We start from the raw sequence: 19,449 nt of genomic DNA on the forward strand, positions 1-19,449 counted from the left end.
GTGCTATCCACAATGCTACCGTGCTGCCCCAATAGTTTTGGTGTGCTCATTAATAATTTCTTCTTTGTTCTCGATAAATGAGCATTTTTGGCAAGACCAGCATTTATCTCTGTAGTGATCTCTATATGTGCATGTACACAAGGGGTTAATGTGTAATCAGTAGCACCACATGATCACTGGAGGGCTGGACCAATAGGGGTATAAAAGGCAGCCACGTTGGGTCTCGCCCTCTCTCTCTTGGGTGCACTGTGGCCAGAGCAATAGCAGACGAGTTCAGGTGGCTAGTGGAGTTACGTATAGCTACCATAGTTAGATCTTGTTAACCTTATCACCAGTATCAAAGTTAAAGTATGGAACTCATGCAATTATTGTTATAGTTACTCAATAAACCATTTGTTACTACTGAACGAGTTTGAGTCTTCATCGAGATTCCGAAGACCTCTTCACTAGCCAAGGTTTGAGTAGCACGTTACCTACCACACAGGTAGCAAAACAATCTCCAGCCCTAATTGCCCTTGAGAAGGTGGAGGTGAGCAATCTTGTTGACCTGCTGCAGTCCACATGGGAGGTATACCCATAATGCTTTTCACATCAGCGGGTTAATACAAGAGAGAATTGCAGAAAAAAGAGACATGGGGCACGATTCTCCCAACTAAGTTAATTTGTGGCGGGTTTTTGAGGGAGTTCCCCACCGCTATTCAATGACACTCAGTCACTGTTTTGGGCCTGGGAAGTTTCCCACGGGTTAAACCCACACTTAGAACTTTTTTTTAGCACTGGAAGAGCTGAACTCAGAGATCGGCCGCCATTTTGAAAGGGCGCCCTGATCGCTAAGTGAGCTTGTGGGTCTCCCCCCCCCCCCCCCCCCCAAACCATGGGCAACATCAGCCCACACACACCCCAAGTGAGGACAATTCGCCTGGAGGGGGGGGGGGGGAGTCCCCCCTCTTCAGGCCCCCACAGGCCCTCTTACAGCAACCCCTCCCTTCGTGGACCCTCACCCAACCTCCCGGAGACCCCTACCTACTTGCTCTGCACCCCTACCCATCAAACCACCTCCTCCACCCTCATTTCATGGGCATGGCCATCCTTGGGCCCTGACCCTCAACACTGCCACCCAGTGGATCAAACGCAAGTAGCCGGAAGTAGGTGTACAACTTACTTCCGCGAGCGTCATTTGGTCCCGCAATTTTTTTTTAGATCATAGAACTTACAGTGCAGAAGGAGGCCATTCAGCCCATCGAGTCTGCACCGGCTCTTGGAAAGAGCACCCTACCCAAGGTCAACACCTCCACCCTATCCCCATAACCCAGTAACGCCACCCAATTTTGGACACTAAGGGCAATTTATCATGGCCAATCCACCTAACCCGCACATCTTTGGACTGTGGGAGGAAACAGGAGCACCCGGAGGAAACCCACGCACACACGGGGAGGATGTGCAGACTCCACACAGACAGTGACCCAAGCCGGAGTCGAACCTGGGTCCCTGGAGCTGTGAAGCCATTGTGCTGTCCACAATGCTACCGTGCTGTGGGGCGGGGCTCTGACTCCGATGTCTCGTGGGGCTTCGGAGAATCCCGGAAGACGTGTAACCTGTTGGGATGCTCGCTGCAAGCTTCTCCCGGCATTCATCGGCCGAGTTGTGCTCAAGTGATGATTTGGATGATACACAGATGATTTGGAGTTGGGGACCGTGCAGTGTGTCCAAGTTTGCAGACGACACTAAGATGAGTGGTAAAGCGAAAAGTGCAGAGGATACCGGAAGTCTGCAGAGGGATTTGGATAGGTTAAGTGAATGGGCTAGGGTCTGGCAGATGGAATACAATGTTGACAAATGTGAGCTTATCCATTTTGGTAGGAATAACAGTAAACGGGATTATTATTTAAATGATAAAATATTAAAACATGCTGCTGTGCAGAGAGACCTGGGTGTGCTAGTGCATGAGTCGCAAAAAGTTGGTTTACAGGTGCAACAGGTGATTTAAGAAGGCAAATGGAATTTTGTCCTTCATTGCTAGAGGGATGGAGTGTAAGACTAGGGAGGTTATGCTGCAATTGTATAAGGTGTTAGTGAGGCCACACCTGGAGTGTTGTGTTCAGTTTTGGTCTCCTTACTTGAGAAAGGACGTACTGGCGCTGGAGGGTGTGCAGAGAAGATTCACTAGGTTAATCCCAGAGCTGAAGGGGTTGGATTACGAGGAGAGGTTGAGTAGACTGGGACTGTACTCGTTGGAATTCAGGAGAATGAGGGGGGAATCTGATAGAAACATATAAAATTATGAAGGGAATAGATAGGATAGATGCGGGCCGGTTGTTTCCACTGGCGGGTGAAAGCAGAACTAGGGGGCATAGCCTCAAAATAAGGGGAAGGAGATTTAGGACTGAGTTTAGGAGGAACTTCTTCACCCAAAGGGTTGTGAATCTATGGAATTCCTTGCTCAGTGAAGCAGTAGAGGCTCCTTCATTAAATGTTTTTAAGATAAAGATAGATAGTTTTTTGAAGAATAAAGGGATTAAGGGTTATGGTGTTCAGGCCGGAAAGTGGAGCTGAGTCCACAAAAGATCAGCCATGATCTCATTGAATGGCGGAGCAGGCTCGAGGGGCCAGATGGCCTACTCCTGCTCCTAGTTCTTATGTTCTTATGTTAAGTGAGAGCATAACGCAGCCAGAGAATCCCGCCCATGCTCATCAGAGCAGGCGCTTCCCAACCAATCAGTGCTCTCTTCCCATGCGGTAAGAATTGTTGTTAGTTTTGAGAAATTGTTATTCTTGTGAATCGACCCTGATAAGTTCAACAGAATGTCTCTATTTAGCAATACTCGGGCTCTGCACTAACAAGAGACTGCAACTCTTGTGTCTTTCTATCCCATTTTCAGAGGGCAGTTAAGAGTCAACCACATTGCTGTGGATCTGGAGTCTCATGTAGGCCAGACCAGGGAAGGATGGCAGATTTATTTCCCCCACTTGCCTGGATGAGTGCAGCTCCAACACCACTCAAGAAGCTCGACATCATCCAGCTCAAAGAAGTCTGCTTGATTGCTCCCCCCTTCCACAAACATTCAGACCCTCCACCACCGATGAACAACGGCAGCCGTGTGTACCACCTACAAGATGCACTGAAACAACTGACCAAGGTTCCTTAGACAGCACCTTCCAAAACCCCCGACCACTACCACCTAGACGGACAAGAGCAGCAGATACCTGGGAACGTCACCACCTAGAGGTTCCCCCTCCAAGTCAATCTGACTTGGAAATATATCGCCGTTTCTTCACTGTCGCTGGGGCAACATCCTGGAATTCCCTCCCTAACAGCGCAGTGGGTGTACCTACACCTCTGCAGCGGTTCAAGAAGACAACTCACCAAAAAGGCAACCAGGGTTGGGCAATAAATGCTGGCCTAACCAGCGAAGCCCACAACCCGTAAATGAATAAGAAAGAGAAGGAATTTGAGAAACTTAGGTTTTCAGGGCAAGATTTCTTGGTGCCCGTGTAACACCAGGTATGCCAACGGTTACACCAGAGTTGACATGTCCGGTTTTCCAGTTTCTGAGTGGATAGTTTTTTTTTGCAAAAATATACTTTATTCAGAAAATATCAGAAAGAACATGAGAAACATTTCAAAATGCCTATGACACAAACTGCAATAACATTCAGGTTCTCTACATACATCATGTTGCACTCTGAGGTGCTTCAATACAGTCAAAGAAACATTACAGACATATTAAAATGGCCGTCACAAATGGTGTGTGGTGAATGTATTCACCTAATGCATGTATGATACTGTAACCTATGACCTATAACCTGGAAGTGGTGATATGAGTTGCTTCCAGGTACTGTACCGTAACCCCGGTGGGCTTCGCCTCTGGCTCCGCCCTCACCGGGGCTATATATAGACCCGCCGCCTGTGGGCGGCATTCATCTGTACAACCAACGGGCAGCACGGTGGCCTAGTGGTTAGCACAACCGCCTCACGGCGCTGAGGTCCCAGGTTCGATCCCGGCTCTGGGTCACTGTCGTGTGGAGTTTGCACATTCTCCCCGTGTTTGCGTGGGTTTCGCCCCCACAACCCAAAAACGTGCAGAGTAGGTGGATTGGCCGCGCTAAATTGCCCCTTAATTGGAAAAAATAATTGGCTAATCTAAATTTATAAAAAAAAAAAAAAAAAAAATCTGTACAACCAACTCTAGTTAGGCAGGTTCATGATTATTAAAGCCTAATGTTCACTCGCTCTCTCTGCCTCTCGGTGAATTGAAGGTATATCGAGGTGATTCAATACAATTGTGATATATGTAATATTCACCCTATATATTCAGTGTGAGTCGTACAGCCCGAGGGTGTTCTATACAATTCCCCTCCCCTCAGTTCACTATGGCTGAAAGGTCTTAGACAGCAACCTTTTCCCATTGCGTCTCTGTGGTGGCTGCCCCAAGCTTTAGTGCCTCCCTCAGCACCTAGTCCCGGGTTTTGGAATGTGCCAGTCTGCAAGACTCAGTCAGGGACAACTCTTTGTGCTGGAAGATCAACAGGTTTCGGGCAAACCAAAAAGTGTCTTTCACTGAGTTGATGACCCTCCAGCAACAGCTGATGCCTGTCTCGGTGTGCGTCCCTGGGAACAGCCCGTAGAGCAGAGTCCTGTGTCACGGAGCTGCTCGGGATGAACCTCGACATAAACCACCTCATCTCTCTCCAGACCTTCTTTGCAAAGGGACGTCCCACAAGGAGGTGGACAACGGTCTCTGCCCCACCACAGTCACCTCGAGGGCAACGTGCGAATGGGGTGAGACTCAGGGCGTGTGTGAAGGATCTGACAGGGAGGGCCTTTCTCACCATCAGCCAAGCTCGGTCTCGGCGAGTGTTTGAAAGACCTGGCAATGGAGGCGTTCTGCCAAATGGCCTTGACAGTCTGCTCAGCGAACTATCCGACAGGATTCATCTTCTTTTTCCAAATGTTACGTGCAGTCTACTGCCTGATGGACTTGTGGTCAACGATGTTTCTCTGCATAGGTTTTTCACGATGTACAGGTGGTACAGCACGGTCCAAGTACTTGGAACATTCCGCAGCAGTGTGGCCAGACCCATCCTTCGCAATACCGGGGACAGGTAGAACCACAGCACATTGTGACTCTTGGCGCATGTGTACCGAGGATCTATGCACAGCTTGATGGTGCCACACATGATGTGGTCATCAGGATGAGGGCGGTGTTGGACACGTTTTCATCCTTTTATCTAGAGATTGTACATCGCATCCCTTTGAACATGATCCATTTGTGACCCCCAGGTGAAGGGGAAAGTGACTCGAGCAATCGCCACAGCGCATGATGAATGGGCCAGACTTGAGCCACGTACAGCAACACCGAGAGTGCCACGCACCTAATGACCAGGTTCTCACCCGCAATGGAGAAGGAGTGTCGCTCCCACATACACAGTTTTTGGTTCATTATACCTACTCACTCCTTTCACTTTTAACGCAAGCACTGGTCCTTCCGAACCATATCCCCAACATCTTCAGGCTGTCTGACCTGAAGGTGAACGGGACAGGAGATTGGTCAGCCCAGTTCCCAAAGAACATGGCCTCGCTCTTGCCACAATTTACCGTGGCATCCGGGGCCTGTTCGAACTAGTCGCAGATGTGGATCAGTCTGTGCACTGACAGCGGATCCAAGCAGACGGCAATTATGTCATCCATGTACAGAGAGGCTATGATTTGATTGCCTCCACTGCCTGGGATCCTCCTCTTATTTCCAAATCCTGCTTGATGGACTGAGCAAAGGGTTCTTCTATACAACACACAAACAGGACGGGAGACAGAGAGGGCAGCCCTGCCTGACTCCAGATTTAATTGGAAAGATTTCCGATTCCCACGCGTTGACTGAAACTGCGTTACTGATGTTTGTGTCGAGCGGTTGGATGCAATTGCGGATCCCCCCCCCCCCCGCCCCCCCCCAAACCACATTTTAGAAAGCACATCCATCATGTAGGTGTGCAATATTCTGTCAAAGGCCTTCTCCTGGTCCAGGCTGATGAGGCAGGTATCCATATCCCTGTCCTGCAAATAGGCAATCATGTCCCTGAGTAGCACGAGACTATCAGAGATCTTCCTGCCAGGTACAGCGCAGGTCTGGTCAGGGCGGATCTCCCACTCCAGAGCAGACCTGACCCGACTGGCGATGACCTTGGACAGAATTTTATAGTTCACATTCATCACGGAAGTGGGTCGGCAATTTCTAATTTCCTCCTTTCCCTCTTCCACTCGTAGATGAAGGTAATGATGCCTTTCCTCATGGATTCTGATGCGCTCCCAGCCAGACGCATACTCTTATATACCTTCAGCAGGCGTGTGGCGATCCAGTCCCACAGAGCCGAATACAACTCAGCCGGTAAACCGTCGCTTCCGGGAGTTTTACCCTTCCTGAAGGGCTTGAGGGCCTCAGTCAACTCATCCAGTTATCAGTATATCCAGGCTCTCCTGTTTGCTATCCTCTAAGACCTCCGAGCTTCACGTCATACAATCCGGCATAAAAGGATTTGCTGATCCTCATAATGTCAGACTGCGATGATTTTACTGAACCATCTTCTTCCTTCAGGCTGCTGTTCACAGAGCTCTGTGTGGGCACCTTTTGGAAGAAGAAACGGGAGCAAGTGTCATCCTGCTCCTGGGAGCATACTCTGGACTGGAAGATGATCTTCAAAGCCTCCATGGTGAAGAGCGAGGGTTACTGGCCCTCCACCTCCTGGAGATCCTCCTTGACATCAACTCCCATCGTCTGTAGCCGGAGCAGATTTCGCGTGCCTTTCCGGAGTCAGGAAATGTCCCCCCGTCTCGCTCACGCCTTCTGAACACATTTGAGGATGGAAAACCTTTTGTTCTCTGTTTTGCCTCCCACCAGTGTGTCAGAGACTCAAAATGGGGTTTCATGGTTCTCTAACCTTTGTTTCGCATTCAGCTTCCATACCACAGACCATCCTCTGGCCCTCCTGTAGGTGACCGTCGGCCAGGAGGAGGGAGTGGTCAGAGAAGAACATCGACTTGACGTCGGTGGATCTGATCGGGCAACAAACAGGAAGTCTAAACATGAGCAGGCAGGCCCATCTGGCCTTGACCAGGTGTATCTTTGCTGAGCTCCATCTGCAGGGTCGCTGAAGATGTCTTGCAGCTTGGCATCTTTTACTGTTTCCATCAGGTGTCTGGACGAGGCGTCCAACCGGGGCATACACGTTAATGAACCGGAGCAGAGCATTCTTGTACGTCTGCAACGAGGAGGCACCTATCCACCCACCACCTTCTTAACTTTGGAGATGATGAAGTTGCCTTCCTCGCAGTAGAATACCCAGACAGGAGGAACGTGAGTCATTTCCTCTAACACTACAGACACTAATGGAAGCAATCTTTATCCGCATTTAAACAGGTTTTATCATTTCCCAGACCAGTTATCTTTGACAGTTCCAGTCCTTTGATCAGCTCCTACATGCCCAGGGAGCCCGTAAATTGTCTCACTTTGCACGGGTGGAGGAACATCAAAACCCACTTACTGGCATTATACCATATCATTGTTAATCAATCAAGTCTGTCAATCATTGAATCTAAACTAACTACGTTTCAGTATTTTAGCTCAATTAATCCAAATCAAGAACTCTTGACTTCTACTGGTCAAAGTTGTCAAATTGACACCCAATAATGCATGGTTATTGGAGCATTCGAAGTGTCTCTGCCCCTTCGAATGTGGGTGGCATGGTGGCATAGCGGTTAGCACTGTTGCTTCAAGCTGCCAGGGTCCCGGGTTCGATTCCGACCTCGGGTCACTGCCTGTGCGGAGTCTGCACGTTCTCCCTGTGAGGGTTTCCTCCGGAGTGCTCCGGTTTCCTCCCACAAGTCCAAAGGTGTGCGGGTCAGGTGGATTGGCCATGCTAAATCGCCCCCTTAGCGCCCAGGGGATGTGCAAGGTTGGGTTAGAACATAGAACATAGAACAGTACAGCACAGAACAGTCCCTTCGGCCCTCAATGTTGTGCCGAGCCATGATCACCCTACTCAAACCCACGTATCCACCCTATACCCGTAACCCAACAACCCCCCCTTAACCTTACTTTTATTAGGACACTACGAGCAATTTAGCATGGCCAATCCACCTAACCCGCACATCTTTGGACTGTGGGAGGAAACCGGAGCACCCGGAGGAAACCCACGCACACAGGGGGAGGACGTGCAGACTCCACACAGACAGTGACCCAGCCAGGAATCGAACCTGGGACCCTGGAGCTGTGAAGCATTTATGCTAACCACCATGCTACCCTGCTGCCCCGCTGGGGTTATGGGGTTACGGGGAAGAGAGCGGGCTGGAGGTGGGAGTGGACCCATGTAGGCCGCTCTCTCTTGCAGGGTCGGCACAGACCCTAAGGGCCGAATGGCCTCCTTCTGCCCGGTGGGGACCCAGTGGATTCCATGCTGGGTGCCAATCAGGTCACCTTTCCCAACACAGAGCCAGAGGGGGGGCGGGCTCCAGGGGCAGAACACCATCCAATCACAAGAGGCTTTTGGGGGTTGTCCAATCACCTTCCGCTGTTGGGTGCCAATCAACATCGCATCGTCCAATGGGAGCAATGGTGGGGAGAGGTCGCGGTCGAGTGGCTCGGCGGGACGTCAATCATACTGCGGCCTAATCATCAGCATGGGGTTGGCACGTGATGCAATGACGTTGTGAGACCGGCCGCCAATCAGCGCGGCGCGGGGGCGGGGCCAGTCACTCTCCTGGGCGCAGTGTGGACGCCGAATAAGATGAGCGGCCCGTCGCGGAAAGCCGATGTTATCTTCGTGAGTAGATCGCCAACAGCCGGCTATCGAGCTCCCTCTCCCGGCATTGGCCCAGTCTTGGGGTTGGGAGGGGGACGTCAGAAAGACTCTTTGGGTCGGCCTCAGTTGAAGCCTCGGGCTCGATTTATAGTCAGCCTGGCTGCAGCCTCCGGGGGCAAGTGGCAGCTTCTTGGATTTAACCCCCCCCCCAACATTTCCAGTTTTAAAAAAATCTTTCGAATTACACTCGTTCCTTGACTGAATTTAATAAAAATAGCTGCAAATATAATGCTGCCTCAATGTCAGCAACCCCATCACAGAGCCAGGAACAACAACCCAGTGTGACTGTCTTTGGTCAGGACCTGCTGGGCCTCAGGAACCCAGTTATAATGTCACCCGCAAGGGTGGGCGATCCGAAGGTGGGGGTTGGTGGAGAAACCCACTTCGGATTGCCCACCCCTGCGGTGAGAGCATTGAGGAGGCGAGGTGAACCTGCATTTGCATAGCGCCTTTCACAACCTCAGGACATCGCAACGCACGTGCCGGCCAATGAGGTGCTTCACCGCAGCGTGACGTTGGAAGATTCACTGGGTTGATTCTGGAGTTGAGACGATTGGCTTAAGAGCAGAGACTGAGTAGACTGGGACTGAACTCGTTGGAATTGGGGAGGGGGGTCTTATAGAATCATATAAAATTATGATGGGAATAGATAGGGTAGAAACAGGGAGGTTGTTTCCACTGGCGGGTGAAATTAGAACGAAGGGGCACAGCCTCAAAATAAGGGAGAGCAGATTTAGGACCGAGTTGAGGAGGAACCTCTTCACCCAAAGGGATTCCTTCCCTGCCCAGTGAAGCAATTGAGGCTACCTCGTTGGATGTTTTAAGGCAAATAGGTTTTTGAACAGTAAAGGAATTAAGGGTGAGCGGGCAGGAAAGTGGAGCTGAGTCCACAAAAAGGTCAGCCATGATCTTATTGAATGGCGGAGCAGGTTGGAGGGGCCAGATGGACGGCTCCTGCACCTAGTTCTTGTGTTACATTCTTAAGTGCAGCGGCCAGGTTGCACACAGCAGACTCCCGCAAGCAGCAATGTTATCACGGCCGGATCGCCTCCGCTGGTCGGGTATCGACCCGGATGCAGGGTCAGAAACCCCGGCTCTTGGAAATAGCGCCATGGGTCCTTTCTTACACCCACCTGCAAGGGCAGGCGGGACCTGGGTTTGACATCGCGTTCGAAAGGCGGCACCAACGACAGCGCAGCACTCCTTCAGTGCCGCACAGGCGTGTCTGCCTTGAATTTTGCTGCAAAGTGCTCAGGCAGGGGCTTCAACCCAAATGACAGCAGTGGTGAATGTGCTTCAAAAAGTAGTTAATTTGATTGCGAGTGCTTTTGAGACATCCTGAGAGGTGCTAAGCAGATTTCTCTTGTCCATAGCTAATGCTGAACCTCCTTATATTTAACTTGTGTAGAGATTCTGCCAAGAAAGGTACAGTTTACGAAATTAATGCTGAATGCTGAGCAATTGCCTATATTCTGTGAGTGTTAGCAGTCCAGTTGATAATGATTGCCAGCAGATGTGAACGTCAAGGGAAAAAAGATTATTAAGCAAACCCAAGTTCTGATGGGAATTCGGGTGCCTCTTTAGTCTGTTCAAGTGTATAATCAAGGTAACCCCAGCCGAAGGAGAGATGGTGGGGTACTGGTAATATCACTGGATTAGTAACCCAGATATCCAGCCTAATGAGCTGAGGGTAACCTGTGGTGGAATTAAAATGAAAAAAAAATAATTGATCGTTGTAAAGACCCATCTGGTTCACTCATGTCCTTTAGGGGAGGAAATCTGCCTCCTTACCTGGTCTAGCTCTTAACTGCCTTCTGAAATGTTCAGTCCAAGGGCAGTTAGGGATGGGCAACACATGCAATGCCCACGTCCTCTGAAGGAATAAAAGAAAGTGACCTCATCTGGCATCAGAGGCCATCGGCCCTCTTCAGGTCTTCTGTGCTCGGTGGGTTCCCTTAACGATCTCCTGAATCACATTTTGGTTTGATGTATTAAGTTTCCTTCGTGAGTTTATTTTTTGTTTAATACAGTACCCCTTTTAAGGGGCTGCTCCTTTAATTTGTCCCTCAAGTAATTTGATTTAGTTTATTGGTTATTTATTTCAAAGTAGGGATATAAGTAGTGAATGCTACAGCAGCTAGGTGTGTGGAACCGTAAGGAGGTTGTAACCCTGCTCAGCTGTTGGTGGAATAAACCTGCTAAAGGGATAAAAAAACAGGCTCGTGTATCATTCCTCCACCATATGTTATTTAAATTTTACACCAGGGGCTTAATGCACTGATGACTTTTTCTTCTGCTCCCTTGCCTCCACTCAGTTCACTTACCTGAATGTCTTTGACAGGAGGAAGATGATCTGCCTTACGAAGAAGAGATTATTCGCAATCCTTACTCTGTTAAATGCTGGATCCGCTACATCGAATATAAACAGTCTGCGCCCAAACATGTAGTGAACATGATCTACGAGAGAGCGCTCAAAGAACTTCCTGGCAGGTATTGTGAAAACAGATGAGCAAAAATAAATACAGTTATTATCTGGTATTATTTCAGCCTACTTTGTAGTAAGCCTGTTGTTTCTTGGCTGAATTGATGCCTTAGCTGGAGTGGAGGTCTGGTAAAAACATAGGATCCTCAGTAAGCCACAGGGTTTCTTGCCGTTGAATTACCGGGAGGTGCGCTCTCGGGTGAACTTACTGAACTTTGGTCACTAAGGGCAATTTATCATGGCCAATCCATCTGCACGTCTTTGGGCTGTGGGAGGAAACCGGAGCACCTGGAGGAAACCCTCGCAGACACGGGGAGAACGTGCAGACTCCGCACAGGGGAAGGTTCCTTCTGCCTCTTTCAAGATATTGATGTTTTACCCCGGCTGCACTGTCTCTCGGAGGGTAGGTGAGCTGTGGAATTTTCTTCTCCGGAGAGTAGACGAGGCTGGGTCATTGAATGCATTCAAGGCTAAGTTCAATTTTTGATTGACAAGGGTGCCGAGGGTTGTGAGTGGCCTCAGCCGAATGGTGGAGCAGGCTTGAGGGGCTGAATGGTCTCCTCCTCGCTCTGGTGTGTGTGAGAACGGTGATGGAAATTACTGGGTCAGAATTTACTTGGAGATCTTTGTTAAAAGAGCTAACCGTCCCAGACCGATGAGGTGTGAACCAAGATGCCAGATCTCACTCCTTCCCATGTGCATTATTTTCTCTCGCTTCAAGTATTCGTCCCTTCCTGGAGTTTTCTCGTTTCCCCTGTAAAGCACTCTGCATTTGCATGGTAGCACAGTGGCTAGCACTGTTACTTTACAGTGCTAGGTTCCCAGTTCGATTCCGGGCTTGAGTCACTGTCTGCGGTGTCTACACGTTCTCCCTGTGTCTGCTTGGGTTTCCTCCGTGTGCTCCGATTTAGAACATAGAACATACAGTGCAGAAGGAGTCCATTCAGCCCATCAAATCTGCACCGACCCACTTAATCCCTCACTTTCACCCTATCCCTGTAACCCAATAAGCACTCCTAACATTTTTGGTCACTAAGGGCAATTTATCATGGCCAATCCATCTGCACGTCTTTGGGCTGTGGGAGGAAACCGGAGCACCCGGAGGAAACCCTCGCAGACTCGGGGAGAACGTGCAGACTCCGCACAGACAGTGACCTAGTGGGGAATCGCACCTGGGACCCTGGCGCTGTGAAGCCACAGTGCTATCCACTTGTGCTGCCCCATTTCCTCCCGCAAGTCCCGAAAGATGTGCTGTTAGGTAATTTGATCATTCTGAATTCTCCCTCTGTGTACCCGAACAGGTGCCGAAATGTGGCACCTAGGGGCTTTTCACAGTAACTGCATTGCAGTGTTAATGTAAGCCTACTTGTGATACCAGAAATTATTTATTTATTTCTCTACATTGCATTTCACCTACTATCCGTCTTTCCAGTTCGCAAGTACTTTGAAATATTCCCTTGGCATATCCTGTTCGGTATTGAAATCAACCGCTTTCCTGGACTTTGTAAATTTAGCCCCCCCACCCCAAAAAGACGATTAGCAAACATGGTAAACATGCCACCATCCAGAGAACCAAGGAAAGCATGTACAGGAGAGAAGAGAGAAAGTTAGGAGAAACTGTTTCGAGCCTAGGATATTCTCCTGGCATGTCCCAATGACTTTGTAAGTAACGGTAGAGTCTAGCATGATTCTGTTTCTAATTCTTCCCCAGTTACAAGCTGTGGTACAATTACCTGAAACAACGGCGGAAACAGGTGAAAGGGAAATGTATCACAGACCCTGCGTTCGAGGAGGTTAACAACTGCCATGAGCGAGCTCTGGTTTTCATGCACAAGGTATGTATTGGTTTTCCCTAACCGAGTGGGTATGATAGCATTGAGGTGATGTTACACAGCCCGGACAAATGTTCTGGAGACCAGCTCCTACTTGACAATATGCGTATTTCCTAATTGAGGACAGGATTGTTCTTCATTAGTTGAATAGTTCTGCCCTTGCCTACATTTGGCCACCCGGTTGGTGGAATAGTGGCCCTTCAGAAGTCAGATGGTGCAGGATGGAGCTAGAACGGAGGAGGTTGAGGGGCGACCTGATAGAGGTCTACAAAATTATGAGGAGCATAGATAGAGTGGATAGTCAGAGACTTGTTTCCAGGGTAGAGGGATTAATTGTTAGGGGGCATAGGTTTAAGGTGCGAGGGGCAAGGTTTAGAGTAGATGTACGAGGCAAGTTTTTTTACATAGAGGGTAGTGGGTGCCTGGAACTCGCTGCCGGAGAAGGTGGTGGAAGCAGGGACGATAGTGACGTTTAAGGGGCATCTTGATAAATACATGAATAGGATGGGAATAGAGGGATACGGAACCCGGAAGTGTAGAAGATTTTAGTTTAGACGGGCAGCATGGTCGGCACAGACTTGGAGGGCCGAATGGTCTGTTCCCGTGCTGTACTTTTCTTTATTTTTGTTTTGTTTACAGGGTTTTACAATAATTTATTTGCAGAAATACACATTACAAGCATGCACCTCCCTAACCCAACACACGTAGTTTCAGTCTGCTCATACTTTTAGGGCCCAGTTAACGCCTTTTAAGTACATCAAGTACAATGAACACAGAAGACGGACAATGCTAGCAGGAGTTCAGGACAGGGGGGAAAGGGCAAAATAAACAATCAACACTTTCTTTTAAAATTTTCAGATGCCACGCATCTGGCTGGACTACTGCCAGTTCCAGGTTGATCAGTGTAAGATAACGAGAACTCGCCGCACCTTCGACAGGGCCCTGCGGGCCCTCCCTGTCACCCAGCATTATCGCATTTGGCCCGTGTACCTGAGGTTTGTCCGGCAGTTTCCACTGTCGGAGACTGCAATCCGAGTCTACAGACGCTACCTGAAGGTACGAGAGTAAACGTGGCATTTCTATCTGCCTCTGCTCAAGTGTGTTATAGGAACAATCAGTCCTTTTCTAATTGACCTCCAGAACCGCTGGTTAAAGCGGTCTGTGGCAATGTTCTCATCATTTGATCTTTTGTTATCTGATTATTTGGACTAGCCATAAAAAAGTGTGGCTCCCCAAGAGTAGGTCAGAGACTGGGAATTCATACTACTCACCTTCTGACTCCCCAGTTTCTCCTCCATCTACAAGCCACAAATCAGGATTGTGATGGAATATTCTCAACTTGCCTGGATGAGTGCAGCTCCAGCAACACTCAAGAAGCTCAACACCATCCAGGATAAAGAAGCCCATTGATGGGCACCACTTCCTCAAACATTCGCTCGCTCCGCCACTGACGCACAGTGTCAGCCGTGTGTGCCATCTGCGAGATGTACTGCAGCAACTCGCCAAGGCTCCGTAGACAGCAGCTTCCAGACCCACGATCACGACCATCCAGAAGTACAAAGGGCAGCAGACCGATGGGAACATCATCACCGGGAGATGCCCCTACTAATCACACACCATCCTGGCTTGGAAATATATCGGCCATCCCTTCACTGTCGCTGGGTCAAAATCCTGGAACCCTCTTCCTAACAGCATTGTGGGTGTACCTACTGCAGCCGTTCAAGATGCAACGCACCATTTAAAAAAATTTAGAGTACCCGATTCATTTTGTTTTCCCGAATTAAGGGGTAATTTAGCGCGGCTAACCCACCTACCTATCTTTGGGTTGTGGGGGGTGAAACCCACGCAGACACGGGGAGAATGTGTAAACTCCACACGGACAGTGACCCCGGGCCGGGATCGAATTCGGGTCCTCAGCGCCATGAGACAGCAATGCTAACCACTGTGCCCTGCACACCATCAACTTCTCAAGGGCTACTCGGGGTTGGGCAGTAAAGGCTGGCGTAGCCTGCGACGCCCATATCCCGTGAACGAATAAAAAACAAATCTTTGGATTGGGGGTGACTCCAGCAAGATCATGTTTATTACCCATCCTGGTTGTTTTTGAGAATGTAGCGGTGGGCTTTCTGGAGCTGCGCTGCAGTCCAGGTAGTGAAGGTGCTGCCACTGTGTTATGGGGGAGGGTGGGAGGAAAGTTGGGGGGGGGGGCCCAAAACTTTGGCCCAGTGACAATGAAGTAAGAAGTGATGTCGGACATGGAGGGGAACCTGCAGGTGATGTTATTAACATACACTTGCTGCCCCTGTCCTAGTTGATGGAGACCATGGTTTTGGGACATGCTGTTAAATTGGTGAGTTGTTGCAGTGAAATCTTGTGCTCTGTCTGGTGTGTCAGCAGTGGAGGGCATGGATAATTAAGACATTGAATCAAATGGACCTAGATCCTCTGGTGTTTAGAAGAATGAGGTAATCTTATTGAAACATGTAAAATTATTAGAGGATTTGATAGGCAGAGAGGCTGTTTCCACTTCTCCGGAGTGCCAGGAGCTAGGAATCACCGACTCGCGATGAAGAGTTGGTCACTCAGGACTGAATATTGAGGAGAAATTTCTGCTCTCGAGGGCTGTGAATCAGAGCGCCGTGATTGTTCAGTTCATTCAAGGTTGAGGTCATCGGGATTTTGCACTCTTAAGGAAATCCAGGGACTTGAGGATTGGATGGGAAAATGCAGATGAGGTAGAAGATCGGTCGTCAACTTGTTGATTGGCAGAGTAGGCTCGCGGCAGGTGGGGTGGCCCGGGTGGGGGGGGGGGGGGGGGGGGGGGGGGGGGGGGGGGGGGGGGGGGGGGCGGTGTTGGCACAAGGGGGTGGGTGGGGGAGGGCAGGGGTGGGGGAGGAGGGGGAGGGGGAGGGAGGGAGGGGGAGCGTGCGGCATACTCCTGTTCAGATTTATTATGTTCCCATGCATGAAATGCAGCAAGATTCGGATTTGTACAGGCTCAGAAATGGAGAGCTGCAGACATACGTTGTTCCGCTTCCTATAATCCGGGGGCACCTCCATGGAGTTCCTCTTGTTCAGCAACCCTTAAGCTCCCCGTAGGGCAGAAGGAATAGGTTTGTTTAGCTGTGTTTGTTGCGATGGCAAAGTTGAACCACTGGCAGATGTCGGCACAGTTGCCTTGCTTCAGATGGACTGGTTATTGGCCATACGGTTTTTCACTGCCCCATATTGTGAGTACTTGATCTCACTCCAAGGGAATATATGAACGAAAAGGTGACTTCTCAATAAGAGGGTAAATGAACTGCAGTCACTCAGCTGCTACTGTCAGGTTTTGTTGTGTCTTTTTTCTAAAATCCAAGTGTGGATTGGCAACCTTTAAGCCCCGGGTAAGGAATCTACATATTTCTTTCTCCTCTGCCACCCATCTGATTGATGGCGATTCCTTTATGTTATCCTTCAATATTTACAGCTGTCTCCCGAAAACGCTGAGGAATACATTGAGTACCTTCACTCCATCGATCGCCTGGACGAGGAGGCTGTCCGGCTCGCTGCCATCGTCAATGATGAATCGTTTGTCTCAAAAGAAGGGAAATCAAACTACCAAGTAAGCCCGTTTTCAGTCTGCCCAATATCTTTGTGTGAGCAGAAACAGTGATGGATCTCGTAGCTCAGAACTTGCTGAAGAAAAAGAGACGTGCTGTCGAAGCGTTACATTTTGCACTCATCAGGGCAAAGACATGAATGCCATGTTTCAAAGTGAGCAACAATTTGTACTGGTTGAAAACAAAAACCGGTGCTGATCGGTTGGCGAGTGGACTGATTGGTTACGGTATTGCCATGGAAAATGCAAATTGTCCCGGCGTTTTTTTTTGTTTAATTCAGAAATCGCGCCCTGCCTGGACATAGAACATAGAAAAATTCGGCACAGAACAGGCCCTTCGGCCCATGATGTTGTGCCGAACTTTTGTCCTAGATTAAGAACAAATTAATCTACACCCCATCGTTCTACCGTAATCCATGTACCCATCCAATAGCTGCTTGAAGGTCCTAATGTTTCCGACTCAACTACTTCCACAGGCAGTGCATTCCATGCCCCCACTACTCTCTGGGTAACGAACCTACCTCTGACATCCCCCCTATATCTTCCACCATTCACTTTAAATTTATGTCCCCTTGTAATGGTTTGTTCCACCCGGGGAAAAAGTCTCTGACTTTATCTATTCCCCTGATCATCTTATAAACCTCTATCAAGTCGCCCCTCATCCTTCTCCGTTCTAATGAAAAAAGGTCGAGCACTCTCAACCTTTTCCTCATAAGACCTACTCTCCATTCCAGGCAACATCCTGGTAAATCTCCTTTGCACCTTTTCCAAAGCTTCCACATCCTTCCTAAAATGAGGCGACCAGAACTGCACACAGTACTTCAAATGTGGCCGTACCAAGGTTTTGTACAGCTGCATCATCACCTCACGGCTCTTAAATTCAATCCCTCTGCTAATGAACGCTAGTACACCATAGGCCTTCTTCACAGCTCTATCCACTTAAGTGGCAACTTTCAAAGATCCATGAACATAGACCCCAAGATATCTCTGCTCCACAACATTGCCAAGAACCCTACCGTTAACCCTGTATTCCGCATTCATATTTGTCCTTCCAAAATGGACAACCTCACACTTTTTAGGGTTATACTCCATCTGCAGCCGACAACAGCCCTCCTCACTATCCACAACTCCACCAATCTTCGTATCGTTTGCAAATTTACTGACCCACCCTTCAACTCCTTCATTCCAAGTCATTAATGAAAATCACAAACAGCAGAGGACCCAGAACTGATCCTTGCGGTACGCCACTGGTAACTGGGCTCCAGGCTGAATATTTGCCATCCACCACCGCTCTCCGACTTCTATCGGTTATCCAGTTCGTTATCCAACTGGCCAAATTTCCCACTATCCCATGCCTCCTTACTTTCTGCATAAGCCTACCATGGGGAACCTTATCAAATGCCTTACTAAAATCCATGTACACCACATCCACTGCTTTACCTTCATCCACGTGCTTGGTCACCTCCTCAAAGAATTCAATAGGACTTGTGAGGCAAGACTTACCCCTCACAAATCCGTGCTGACTATCCCTAATCAAGCAGTGTCTTTCCAGATGCTCAGAAATCCTATCCCTCAGTACCCTTTCCATTACTTTGCATCCCACCGAAGTAAGACTAACTAGCCTGTAATTCCCAGGGTTATCCCTATTCCCTTTTTTGAACAGGGTCACAACATTCGCCACTCTCCAATCCTCTGGTACTGCCGCTGTTGACAGTAAGGACGAAAAGATCATTGCCAACGGCTCTGCAATTTCATTTCTTGCTTCCCATAGAATCCTTGGATATATCCCGTCAGGCCCGGGGGACTTGTCTATCCTCAAGATTTTACTCGTTCAAGACCTCTCCTATCTCTTCAGACTCAATACAAAATCTCCCGCTACTGTCCTTGATCGGACCTACCCTCGCTCTAGTCATTCTCATATTTCTTACATATGTGTAAAAGGTCTTGGGGTTTTCCTTGATTCTACCCACCAAAGATTTTTCATGCCCTCTCTTAGCTCTCCTAATCCCTTTCTTCAGTTCCCTCCTGGCTATCTTGTATCCCTCCAGCGCCCTGTCTGAACCTTGTTTCCTCAGCCTTACATAAGTCTCCTTCTTCCTCTTAACAAGACATTCAACCTCTCTTGTCAACCATGGTTCTCTCACTCGACCATCTCTTCCCTGCCTGACAGGGACATACATATCAAGGACACGTAGTATCTGTTCCTTGAACAAGTTCCACATTTCAATTGTGTCCTTCGCTGACCGCCTATGTTCTCAATTTATGCACTTCAGTTCTTCTCTGACAGCATTGTATTTACCCTTCCCCCAATTGTAAACCTTGCCCTGTTGCACGCACCTATCCCTTTCCATTACTAAAGTGAAAGTCACAGAATTGTGGTCACTATCTCCAAAATGCTCCCCCACTAACAAATCTATCACTTGCCCAGGTTCATTACCAAGTACCAAATCCAATATGGCCTCCCTTCTGGTCGGACAATCTACATACTGTGTTAGAAAAGCTTCCTGGACACACTGCACAAACACCACCCTAACAAAACTATTTGATCTAAAGAGGTTCCACTCAATGTTTGGGAAGTTGAAGTCACCCATGCCTACCACCCTGTGACTTCTGCACCTTTCCAAAATCTGTTTCCCAATCTGTTCCTCCACATCTCTGCTGCTATTGGGGGGCCTATAGAAAAC

The 19,449-nt window shown here is 48.9% G+C and overlaps 1 protein-coding gene across 1 annotated transcript in view; it reads left to right on the top strand.

Moving 5' to 3' along the window:
• The first annotated feature begins 8,702 nt into the window (after positions 1-8,702).
• Positions 8,703-19,449, top strand: part of xab2 (XPA binding protein 2) — a 58,049-nt gene continuing 47,302 nt past the window's right edge. Inside the window, exons 1-5 of the mRNA XM_038784793.1 lie at positions 8,703-8,811; positions 11,192-11,340; positions 13,044-13,167; positions 14,023-14,220; positions 16,634-16,768. Coding sequence (XP_038640721.1) covers positions 8,776-8,811; positions 11,192-11,340; positions 13,044-13,167; positions 14,023-14,220; positions 16,634-16,768 — 642 coding nt within the window. The 5' untranslated portion in view covers positions 8,703-8,775. The remainder of the gene's footprint in view (positions 8,812-11,191; positions 11,341-13,043; positions 13,168-14,022; positions 14,221-16,633; positions 16,769-19,449) is intronic.

The sequence above is a fragment of the Scyliorhinus canicula genome, chromosome 25, assembly GCF_902713615.1.
Source record: "Scyliorhinus canicula chromosome 25, sScyCan1.1, whole genome shotgun sequence".
Lineage (NCBI taxonomy): Eukaryota > Metazoa > Chordata > Chondrichthyes > Carcharhiniformes > Scyliorhinidae > Scyliorhinus > Scyliorhinus canicula.